Source organism: Nematolebias whitei, chromosome 22 (genome assembly GCF_014905685.2).
Source record: "Nematolebias whitei isolate Nwh7 chromosome 22, NemWhi1, whole genome shotgun sequence".
NCBI classification, from domain to species: Eukaryota; Metazoa; Chordata; class Actinopteri; order Cyprinodontiformes; family Rivulidae; genus Nematolebias; species Nematolebias whitei.
In genome coordinates, this window is record NC_056519.1 from 31411209 (window position 1) to 31424169 (window position 12961).

Here is a 12961-nt window from a genome sequence, read left to right on the forward strand (position 1 = left end):
GCATGATGAATCATAATGTTAATATTCAGATTGTGGAAGATAAACAAAACAAAATAAAAACAAGACAAAATAAATACAAAACTAAATTCAACAAACTCCTTGTCAGTAGTGCCTGAGTCGGTGCTGGTAGTCTCATCTGTAGACTGGTCCAGAATGATTGTTGAGTCGCTCGACATGGCTTCATCTGTATCATAGGGCTCATCAAGACGGCGTCTCTTTGAAGAGCTGCAAAGATTAGCCAATTAATCACTTCCAACAAATGCTGGCCAACATATGTTAAAGTCTACTAAAGCTAATGACATATTTATTATTGAGGAAATTAATTGTTGCAGCTTTACCTCTTTGATTGTCTCCCACTCTGAGATTTCTTTAGAGGGGACCTCACATTCTGCAATCTTTTGTTTAGTTGCGCAAACACAGTGACCTTAAGAACACATACATTTCATTTTTTAGATCCTCAATAAAAATGTGCAAAATAAAAAAAACTTTAGTCATTAACTGGATGCATTTCACTTACCCATGAATTCTTCAGACCTTGGTCCTGTAGCATGGGGTAATACAGCACTATCCTTTTAGCCACTGCTGTGATTTCAGGTTTTGATGGGTATCTGTGTGATTCTGCATCTCCTTTTGCCCTCAAGATTGCAATCATACTGGTCATCGTGTTTCGGATGAGACGACATCTGAGTTCCTTTGACATTTCACAGTTGCGCTCTTCCCCTTTCTTCGACAATTCAAAGTACTGTTGTCTTACGTGCTCAAGCTCAGTGTCAGTGTGGAGTACATATTCTGGAAAGGTTAATTTCACAACCTTTTCAGGAGTTTCAAACTTGGGAAGACTGGACTTCATTGGAGTGGATGTCTGTTGCATAGGTGACCTATTATTGGAGGAACAGCTCACTAAAGTTGAATCTTCTTTACCAGAATCCTGTACAGAAACAAACAAACAAAAACAATGCAAAACAAAACATTGTGTTATGATACTGTTACACTACATTGTCAGAAGTATTAGTCTGTGTACATTAACTTTACTGACAATCATCTTGTTAATACATAGGGTCCACTACTTTGAAAGTTGAAGTCGGGACTGTGTGCAGGTCAGTCAGGTTTGTCTCACCAAATTTTAGATACCTGCACCCAAGGAAGTGATTGTAACACATCCAAATTTACTGATATGGTGGTGTGACCCACTTGGAACTATTTTGTATCCCCAGAGTCAGAACCAAACATTAAGAAGCATCATTAAGTTCTTGCGCTCCACTAATCTGGAACAAACTCCAAAAGAACTTTAAATGCCGAAATGATGATTTTTTTTTATTCAGACAAAAAAAAAAAGTTTCTTAGATTTGTCTTTCACTGTTCTATTTAAACGGAAAACAAAAACATCATTAACTGTAGTTATAGTCCAATGTTTCTTTACCTTCTGTTATTACACCACTGCAATTGACTTTTTTCCAATATTTTTTTTTCTTATGATTTGTTCATGTAAAGCACTGTAACTGACTTGTTACTGATATACAAAAACATTTGCAGTGCATAGTTTTGGCAATATACTACATTAACCCAAAGTGCCACAGCCAACTGAAATAGGTTGTTTTTTAAGTCTACGTCACAGAGAAACTGACCTCCTCTGATGCACCATGACAAGCAATCCAGATCGCTTTTCTTCTTAAAAAGTTCTCTGGTCCTGGGAAAAGGTCCCGCAAGTCTTCACGAGACAGGTTGCCCATCATTGCCTCACTGATGTTTGCAGCTGAGAATGTGTTTGAAAACAAAGATGAAACTTGACACATCCAGATTAAGAAGAAAAGACTAAACATAAACTTGGTTTTTCAGTTGTTAAGCTACATAGTTTGAGAAGAAGCTGTAGCAAAGGGCCTTTAGATGGAGGTCTGAGACTGTTTAAAGTAAATTTGCTAACAAACCAGATACAATAAAGAAACCTTAATACCATTAAACTATGCATTCAGCACACATTGCACACAGTACTAGCTTTTTCTTAATTGTACTAGCCACAACAAAGCATTTTTTAACATTAATATTGTTTTAAACCAGTAAAATTGTTTAGTTTATAAATTTTGAAAATTTAGAAGTTTCTTTGATATCTGAAATTTCATAGTTCAATCTAATTTAAATTAACATCTGCAGCTAACTGAACACATTTTTGTTGCTGTCTCAAAGTAGCTGTACGAATGGATGGGAGACAAACCAGCAATAACAATTACATGTATTATTGATTTTAAAATTGTATTGTTATTCAGTTTTAATACAAATATAAAGTGGTATTGTTGGTATTAACTGAGATATGTATTAATGTTCACAGCAACAGCAACTCATAAAAGAGTAGTGTTCTCTCCATTGTATTATTGCAATATTTTTAATAATTTATAGCCAAATGTAGCGGAATTCAGTTTTTCTCTTTTGGCGCCGGTGGAGAATGTGCAGTGCAGGCCAATGTCCAGTTAGCATTAGCAACATAGCACTCTCCTACAGCAGCATTAAAATCTCTACCGCTTGCTCTCACACACACACACACGCCACTAAAGACGTAAAAACTTTTATGTAATATTGGTATGATCATTACAACAACTTTTTTCCATGTCTCAGTCTACATTATAAACAACTTTGTATAAATACGTTACCTCTTAACGTCGACACAACCGCATCGTCTAGCTCATCCATGCTGTTAGCTAATTCCTAGCTAGCTTGCTCGCCCAGCCTCTTCTTTTATTTTGCGTCAGCTGCAACGTTGAGCAATAAAAACACGATTAAACATCGATAGGAATGTGTAATGCGCATTACAAAGACAGAAACTCTTTACAAATAATTTTATCGTACTTGAGATTTACGGTAATTTTGCTGGTGGGCGGGTGTCACCATAGTAACGGCTTTTTTGCGACAATCAACACAGTAGTACGACAGCACCTTTTCTGATCCTTTGACCAACGAAAATCTCTGATCCAACATGATTTGGCGCTGTTTTATTTGCTACGTATTTGTGGCGTTGTCTTTGAGACAACTTTTGAGTCACATTAACGTCATGCATAGTCGGAGTCCTGACTTTCGTGTGGTGTGTGGAATTGATGGCTGTCCAAGTGAGTACAGAGTGTATAACTCCTTTTACTATCACGTAAAGCGGACGCACACACACCATCTTCTCAACATTGAGGCAGACGAGGACGAATCAACTTTTGATGGAGTAAATGAAAGAACAGCCAAGAACGAACAAACAAGCACAACTCTACCCGGGGCTGCAGCGCATTCTGCAGTAACGTCAGCTAACAATGGCTCCAGCATCGTCGTCGGAACAGTAAGTAATTTATTGAGATCAGCTGGCTGCTCATAGCACATCAAGTACAGTTTGCTTCTTTCAGTGACAACAAACCAATGAGTTATGTTATGCCTTAATTACATTACTCATGGCAAATAATGTGAAGGTAGTTATCTGAACACAGGATGCATTAAGAGACTTTGTAATTACTTACCTTAGATGAAATGTGGATGAGAGCAGAAGAGGTAGAAACACTCACTGCAGTCCAGTCAGAGTAGTTTTCTGATCATCCAAATTTATGACTAAATCCTGCTAGTTATTGTTTATAACAGGCTGGAAACGGAAGAAGTTGATCTTCGTGTTGCATATGAAGCGTTCAGGGACGGTTTGTTAAAATGTGATCAAGCTGAGGTAAATAAGAAATCATGATGCGTTCAAATTACACATCAAGAAAAATTAATAAATTAAAAATAATATTAAGCATTGTGTATTTACACCTTATGAAGACAATATTGCCATGTATTTAAAAGTACTGCAGTTTCATTTTTTTCAAATTAAATGTTACAAGATGCAGCAATTAAAAAAGTTAATTTGTATTTTTTATATAAAACTAGCAACTAACGTTTGTAATTTTCAGTAAGTGGCTCAACACTGGTAGTAACTGGTGGTACATCTGATCATCTTTATAAAATATTCACTTTTACACAACACACACAATTTTATATTATTCTCTTTAAAGGTCCGGTATTTACTGTTCGAGTGTCTGCTACCCACCAGTATATTCTTTGTTGATGTGGTTATTTCGGTAATCTTTTTCAGAGCAAATTTCAAGAGGGTGGAGAGGGTCACACGAATCTGGACCTTTCGAAACATGCAACTGCTTTTCTCCTTCAAGCCAGAGAAACACAGCGACTGACACAGGTAGTTTCAATAATTCAAATTGTATTTGGACACTGTTCAAACCTTGATTTTACTTTAGGTAAAATGAAACGCAATAAGAATGTTTCTCCACTTGCTATTTGAGTGACTTTGTGTTTCACATAACCACCCAATATATAAGTCAATAGATAAGATATAAACTCTCTTCATTCAATGTATTTGCTGAGCATAGGCTAAGAATAGAGGAAACAGAGTATACACATGTACACTTATTGTTTAAAATGCAGTATAAAATCAATTGTAAATATTCATAAATATGCAGAAACCATTAGAACTTTGGTAAAGTTTTGGTCTTTTCATGTCACCAACAATATTTAAATGAATGATCCTTACAAAGTTGTGTCCATGAGTTTGCATTTTATTGTATTTTCTAATAAATTTTAATATATATATATATTTTTTTTCTATTCAGAGGGCTGTTAACCATATGGTGAGTGGAGTCCAGCAGTACCAGGCAGTGTTGTTGGAACACCTTAAACAGCAAATGTGCAGCTTGATTGAAGGACATTCTGGGGACCTGGATGAACTAAGGAGTGGTGCATTAGGGATTTTTGACAAGTTTGTTGACCCTTTCAGTCAAATTTCTTCTACTCATTTGCAGAATAAAACTATCAAAGAACTGCTACAACCAGTTGAACCTGAGATTGTTGTTGCAAAACAAACTGTATGTTATGTGAAACATGGGGACTCCAGAGTTCTTTCCACCAAGGACCATTGTTTTCATTATGTACCGCTGGTGAAAAGTTTGGAGCAACTGCTATCCCATCCGAGAGTTCTTGCAATGATTGATGAAGGGCAACAGCAATGCAATGATGGCTTTTTTCAAGATTTTGTTGATGGAGACATTTTTAAGTCACACCCACTGTTTTTGAAAGTTCCTAAAGCATTGCAGTTGATTTTTTATACAGATGAAATTGAGCTATGCAATCCTCTTGGATCACGGTCAAACAAAAACAAATTGTTAATGATTTATTACACCTTAGGTAACATCAGCCCTAAATACAGATCAAGACTTGCTGCAATTCGTCTTCTTGTCATGGTAAAATCAAAAGATCTTTCTCGTTGCGGTATTGATGCAATATTTGAGAGAATTCAACATGACTTACTCAAGCTGTGTGATGGTGTGCAGATTAATACTGCAAATGGTGAGAGGACAATTTATGGAGCACTTCTGTCTGTATGTGGAGACACACTAGCTCAGCATGAAGTGGCTGGATTTAAGGAAGGAGTAGGGTTTGCCTATAGTAAATGCAGGCACTGTGAGTGCAACTTTGAAAACATGCAGAAACAATTTAATGAAGATATGTTTGTTAAAAGGACAATGGCAAACCACAACAAGCAATGTAACGACATTGAAAAGGCAACCACTGACTTTCTGAGAGAGAGTCTAAAAACAACTTATGGTGTAAACAGGAGAAGCAAATTAACAGAATGTCCTTACTTTGATATAATCAATCAAACCCCACAAGATATCATGCATGTTATTCTTGAAGGTGTTGCCCCATATGAAATCAAATGTGTTTTAAAACATCTTGTGTTGTCAGGGCATATGGACTTGGATACATTTAACAGCGCAATTGTTTCTTTCCCATATTCCCCCCTAGACGCAAGGGACAAACCTTGCCCAATATCTTTCAATACATTGTCATCAAATGACAACAAAGTAAAACAGTCAGCTGGGCAGATGCTGGTTTTGTTAAAGATACTGCCATTTCTCATTGATAAAATTGGACAAAACAATTACACTCGAATGCTACTTAATTTGCTTGAAATAATCAAAATTCTGTTTTCACCTATTATTGCTCTCTCAACTTTGTCAAAACTTAGTCTTTTAATAGAGCAACATTTAAAACATTTCAAACAACTTTTTCCTGATGCTAATATTATACCTAAACAGCATTACCTGCTGCATCTTCCCTCTCAGATTAAAGCTCTTGGTCCCACAGTGAGGCATATGTGTATGCGCTTTGAGTCAAAGCATTGCTTTTTTAAGCAGTGGGCTTTGAAAAGTAGCTTTAAAAATATTTGTAAATCTCTTTTGAAGCACAACCAACTTTATGAATGTAGTCAAAATGTGCATGAGAAGCATCCAATGTTTTCCAGTGAATGTGACATGGGTCCAGTTTCTGAGGTGAAAAATGTTCAATATGTAGAAGGAAAGATTAAAGAGTTCTTAGGAATTGAGGAAATTAATCATATAGTTACAGTAAAGTGGATTAATCTTTGTGGAAATAAGCATACTTGTGGACAATCTTTGGTTATTTCTAATGTTATCAGGGGTACTCCAGAATTTGCTCTTGTGAAAAACATATACATTGCAAATGCATCATTGTATTGTTTTGAGTGCCAGCCTCTCTCTACAGTTGGTTGGAATAATCATTATTTAGCTTATGAGGTAGAAATTCCCTGTCTAGCTCAAGCCAATATCTTTGTGGATACCAATAAGCTTATTGATTACACACCATACTTTTATGTGAATTTCAGTGATAGCAAGTACATTCCATTGAAGTATGACCTCACAGATATTATCAAATATCATTCTTAAATCAGTGAAGAGTCTTGGTATTTGGAACAAACAAAGGTTTGTTGTGTTAATATTTCTGCATTTTATGCAAAAAAAGATAGTTTGTTCACGGCACTGGCATTTTGAGGCCGTCACATGTTAAAATAAATATGTGAAACGAACCTGCATTATTTGTCTATTTAATATAAACTGCACAGTAGGTATGTTTATGTAGTATTAAGCCTTGGAAAGAAATACAATGTAAAAAATGTTAATGAACTATTGGTTTAAAGAAATTGTAATGGGACAGACTTCAAAGAACCTATAAAATAGAATGTTTAATACTTTGAGTGATCAAAGAAGCAGATTTGTCTTAATTCAAGTTAGTTTGTTATCTTGAAACAAGATTTTTCACGTTTTACAGACTGCAAATGTTTATGAAATGTCAAAAAAGCTTGTTTCAAATAAGACATGACTCAAAACAAGATATTTTCAAGACTTTTTGCCTTATCAAGATTTTCAAGATGCATTGTCTCAAAACAAGTTGTAATGTCTTACTTAGATAGATGTTTTTGACTTATATTAAGTGTGATAAGAGGTTTTGACTAGACATTAGAAAATTAGACTTGGTAAGGTTTTACGTTTTTGCAGTGAGGTTGGATGGAGAGCGTTTGTGAACAGCAGTCTTCAGCTCTTTCCACAGATTCTCGATTGGATTCAGGTCTGGACTTTGACTTGGCCATTCCAACACTTGGATACGTTTATTTGTGAACCATTCCATTGTAGATTTGGCTTTATGTTTTGGATCATTGTCTTGTTGGAAGATAAATCTCCGTCCCAGTCTCAGGTCTCTTGCAGACTCAAACAGGTTTTCTTCCAGAATGGTCCTGTATCTGGCCCCATCCACCTTCCATCAATTCTGACCATCTTCCCTGTCCCTGCTGATGAAAAGCAGGCCCAAACCATGATGCTGCCACCACCATGTTTGACAGTGGGGATGGTGTGTTCAGGGTGATGAGCTGTGTTGCTTTTACACCAAACATATTGTTTTGCATTGTGGCCAAACAGTTGGATTTTGGTTTCATGTGACCAGAGCACCTTCTTCCACATGTTTGGTGTCTCCCAGGTGCTCGTGTCAAACTTTAAACAACACTTTTTATGGATATCTTTGAGAAATGTCTTTCTTCTTGCCACTCTTCCATAAAGGCCAGATTTGTGCAGTGTACGACTGATTGTTGTCCTATGGACAGACTCTCCCACCTCAGCTGTAGATCTCTGCAGTTCATCCAGAGTGATCATGGGCCTCTTGGCTGCATCTCTGATCAGTCTTCTCCTTGTTCCAGATGAAAGTTTAGAGGGACGGCCGGGTCTTGGTAGATTTGCAGTGGTCTCATACTCCTTCCATTTCAATATGATTGCTTGCACAGTGCTCCTTGGGATGTTTAAACCTTGGGAAATCTTTTTGTATCCAAATCCAGCTTTATACTTCTCCACAACAGTATCTCAGACCTGCCTGATGTGTTCCTTGGTCTTCATGATGCTCTCTGAGTTTTGAACAGAACCCTGAGACTATCACAGAGCAGGTGCATTTATACAGAGACTTGATTACACACAGGTGGATTCTATTTATCATCATCAGTCATTTGGGACAACATTGGATCATTCATAGATCCTCACTGAACTTCTGGACTGAGTTCCCTGCACTGAAAGTAAAGGGGCCCAATAATATTGCACACTCCACTTCTCAGTTTTTTATTTGTTAAAAAAGTTTGACACATCCAATAAATTTCATTCCACTTCACGATTGTGTCCCACTTGTTGTTGATTCTTCACAAAAAATTAAAATTTTATATCTTTTTGTTTGAAGCCTGAAATGTGGCAAAAGGTTGAAAAGTTCCAGGAGGCCGAATACTTTCTCAAGGCACTGTACTTGTGTGTGTGTGTACACATGTATATATATATATATATATATATATGGGGGAATGGTGGCGCAGAGGCTAGAGAGGTGGGCCTGTGATCCGAAGATCGCCGGTTCACGCCCTGACAACATCAAAATTGTGGGTGGGGTAGGTGAAGCACCCACACTTGCCCCCATCCTCATTTGCCCCACTCTGGGCCCATTAGCAAGGCCCTTAACCCCCATCTGCTTCCTAAACAGGTCTCTCTTGAAAATGAGTTCTTGTGGCTCAATGAGACTACCTGTTTAAATAAAGGGTAAGTTATAAAAGAGAAAATATATATTTTCCCTTATCACGGGGCTTCAGGGTACAGATCCCCCGCTATTGATGACTGCTGTACATGTTTTGATGTCTCACCACTTTGCTAAGTTCTGGGTGAAGACCATCCATCTGTCCCATTTTACGTTTTGGATAGCGAGAGTCACTGGTGCCCATGTCCAACAGTCTGAGAGGCGTGGACACCCTGAACAGGTCTCCAGTCCATCACAGGGACACATAGAGACAAATGAGACAAACAACCATTCACTCTCTCACTCACACCTAGGGACAATTTAGAGTTACCAATCAGTCTAACATGCATGTTTTTGGTCTGTGGGAGGAAACCGGAGTACCCGGAGAAAACCCACGCATGCACGGAGAGAACATGCAAACTCCACCTAGAAAGGCCCCCTGGCCAGGACGTTCTCGCTGAGAGGTTGCAGCTCTAACAACTACTCCCTTGTGCTGCCCCAAGACCAAACATGTTATAAAATAATAAATATATTAATTGGTAAATAGACTGGATGGATTGATGGATGGATAAATTATTGATCCTTTGCAGAAAAGACAGCAGCAGCATTTTTCTCACACTGTCAACAGCATCAACCAGATATTAGTACGAAAATACTAAAACTAAAAATATGCTAATACTTAAATAATAATAATAATAAAAATGATAATTATTTAAAGTAAATAATAATGTAAAAATAAGTGCATAAAATACACTGAACCAATGTAGAGGGGTACATTTACCAGTAGTAGCTTACATTTGATACACATTTAGTACATGTTTAGTATACATTTAGTATACCTTTCTTTGTCTCATTATAGAGCTTGATAGCAGCTGGCAGGCCTGAAAGACCTACGATAACGTTCAGTTTTGTACTTTGGTTCAATCAGCCGACAGCTAAAGGTGCTCTGACAGAACACCCTTAGGGCATGAAGTGAGTGCCTGTTGATGTTCATCATGGCTTTTATTCTCCTTAACATTTTCATTTCAGCTTCATGCACAACCAAGTCCTGGATTATTCCGGTAGTGGCACTTGCTTTTTTAATCAATTTGTTCAGTCTTTGTTTATCTGACATGTGAGCACAATCCCCCAGCAGACCACCCCATTGAACAAGGCATTGGCTACAACAGTCCTGTAAAAAGATCGTAGCAGTTGTTGGCAGATGTTAAAGGACCGCAGTGTAGAAAGTACATCCTGCTCAGCCCTTTCTTGTATGCTGACTTCATATAGCAGGACCAGTCCAGGTTGTTGTCAAGCCACACTTATGCCCAGATACCTGTAATTGCAGACACAATCCACCTCAGACCCCTGAAGAAAAAACTGACTCAAATTTGAGCCTTTTTATTTTTAAAATCACAAAAAATCTCTCTGGTCTTTAAAATGTTCAGCTTAAGATGATTTATGATCACACTGGTCCACAAACTTCCTTACTGTGCCCCTGTATTCAACCTCATCGTCACCTCTTATACATCCCACAACAGCATATTCATCAGAGAACCTTTAACAGAAGTCCAGATTGCAGTGAAAGTCTGAAGTGTATAGGGTAACTAGGAAAGGTGACAGAACTGTTGCTTGTACTGCAAAGAACAGTCAGACACAGTTTTGGAGCTGCACATACTGTGGTCTTGCAGTCAGGCAGTCTAGCACCCAGGAAACAAGTTCAGACTCCTCCTGCATTCACCTCAACTTCACACAGTGCAGTTGCTGCTGAATGATGTTGGATGCACTTAAAAACATCAAAGAACATTACCCTGACACCAGCATCAACAGTATCCTGGGGCCTTAGGTACAAAGTGTGAGTATGGACAAAAATGTGGCGTACATCCTTTTTCACACAATATTTCAGATGTATCAAGAATGAAATGACTTTAGAGATTTGCACAGCCACGCGCCAATTTCATGACTGCTGTACACGTTTCTATGGTTATTGGTTTATTGGCGACACTTAGAGGTGATTTGGGGAAACTGTTATTGATGTGGAAAACTATTATTGTAAACGCCAGACACACATGATGAACAATGAATACATCCACATGTATGTAATTAGATGTGTGGATATAAAAGCTGCTCAAAGTGATGCAGAAAATACTTTTGACAACAATGACTTTAGTCTTCCATCCATTATCTTTACCCGCTTATTCCATTTTGGGTCACGGGGGTCGCTGGTGCCCATGTCCAGCAATCACTGTGCGAGGGACGGGGTACACCCTGGACGGGTCTCCAGTCCATCACAGGGCCACACAGAGACAAACAAGACAAACAACCATTCACTCTCTCACTCACACCTAGGGACAATTTAGAGTTACCAATCAGCCTAACATGCATGTTTTTGGTCTGTGGGAGGAAACCGGAGCACCCGGAGAAAACCCACGCATGCACGGAGAGAACATGCAAACTCCACCCAGAAAGGCCCCTGGACTGGGGTTTGAACCAGGGACCTGCTCACTGAGAGGCAGCAGCTCTACCAGTTGCGCCACCGTGCTGCCTGACTTTAGTCTTATTAGATGATATCGCAAATGGTCCATTAAACAGAAAGTGTGTGACGCACAGAGACAAAGGACTTTCTGGCCCACAATGACCACTGGCTCGTCAGCCATTTTAAGGGTCCGGCATACTCCAGCCGAAGCCGACCAGTCGACTTGCGGTCACGTGGTTGTGGGACATTCATTTTCACACACAAGGGGCGGCTGTGGCTGAGTGGTTAGAGCAGTCGTCCTCCAATGCAAGACTTGGAGGTTTGAATCCACCAGCAGTCACATGCTGAAGTGTCTCAGGGCAAGACACTGAACCCATCGATGCCTCTGATGTGTGTCCCATCAGTGTATGAATGTGGTAAAGCTCTGATTAGTCTCTTTAGAATGATTTGTTCTATTAGAGAGTCAGAGATTCTTTATTGTCATTCGCACCTCATGTGGTGGAGCGAAATTATGAACACAGGGTCCCAGTTACATCCAACAATAAAATGTAAAATAAAAACAGTAATAACATCTAAGATATGAACTAAGAAAAACATCAACCAAATATACACTAAGCACTCATAACATAAAAACATTGAACATCAGCACAAACATGAACATGAGTCTGTGTGAGCGGATGTGCACGCATGAACACATCAACATTGAAACAGATCAGCAGCAACATGAAACAGATCAGCAGCAACATGATGTGGTTTTTCACAGTGATTATTATTATTATTATTATACAATTAGCTTTGTAGAGATGTAGTAGAGTGCTGTATGAATGTGTAAATGAGGACACAGATTGTAATGTAAAGTGCTTTGAGTATCTCCATAAGATAGAAAGGCGCTATATAAGTACAGTCCTTTTTTATTTTTTTTTTTTTATTTTTTTATAACACATCTTCAATAATCCACGAGACACGGATGCGGAGCTCCTGGGAAACCTCTCCCGCTGCAATTTACGTTGCTGCACAGGTTTCTTCCTGCCAGAGTGTCCACTCCTCTGCGTCCACCGTTTGGCCACAAATCTATCATGAAGGATGTGCCACACTTTTCAGCAGACAGACGCCTCCATACATGATACATCTGCATCATACATCTGTGACATGATGCAATATTTGTCACACAACTACGTCAATGAGAGCTGATTTCAGCACTTAGGATGGAGTATGCAGGGCCCTTTAGGCTTCCAAGGACAATCCTTTTGAAACTGTACTTGAAGCTGCTGTCGCTCTTAAAGCGTGACACAGCGAGGAGCCATGCTCTGCCTGGACACATACAGCTGCTGACCACACTGGAGTTCTATGCAACAGGATCATTCCAGAGGGAGCTGGCAGACTGATCAGAGCTGTGCCAGTCGACCCTGATCTGAGCCAAGCCAGCTGTGTGGGATAGAATTATCTGTATGTCAACCCGGTAGATCAAGTTTATTGCAATACAGTTGGACAGGCCAACATTAAAGCACAGTTTGGAGAGACAGCTGGTTTTCCTTATGTCCTGGACTTTACGTACAGACACTGTGGTCAAGAAAGCCCAACAAAGACTCTACTTCCTAAGAAGAC

General features: G+C 38.8%; 1 protein-coding gene across 1 annotated transcript; it reads left to right on the forward strand.

Moving 5' to 3' along the window:
- Positions 1 to 2867: 2867 nt before the first annotated feature.
- Positions 2868 to 12741, forward strand: LOC119428136. Its single transcript, XM_037695773.1, has 4 exons — positions 2868 to 3310; positions 4091 to 4192; positions 4623 to 5900; positions 12640 to 12741. The coding sequence occupies exons 1-4, from the start codon at positions 2966 to 2968 to the stop codon at positions 12739 to 12741; spliced, it is 1827 nt and encodes a 608-aa protein (XP_037551701.1). The 5' UTR covers positions 2868 to 2965.
- The last annotated feature ends 220 nt before the right edge of the window (positions 12742 to 12961 follow it).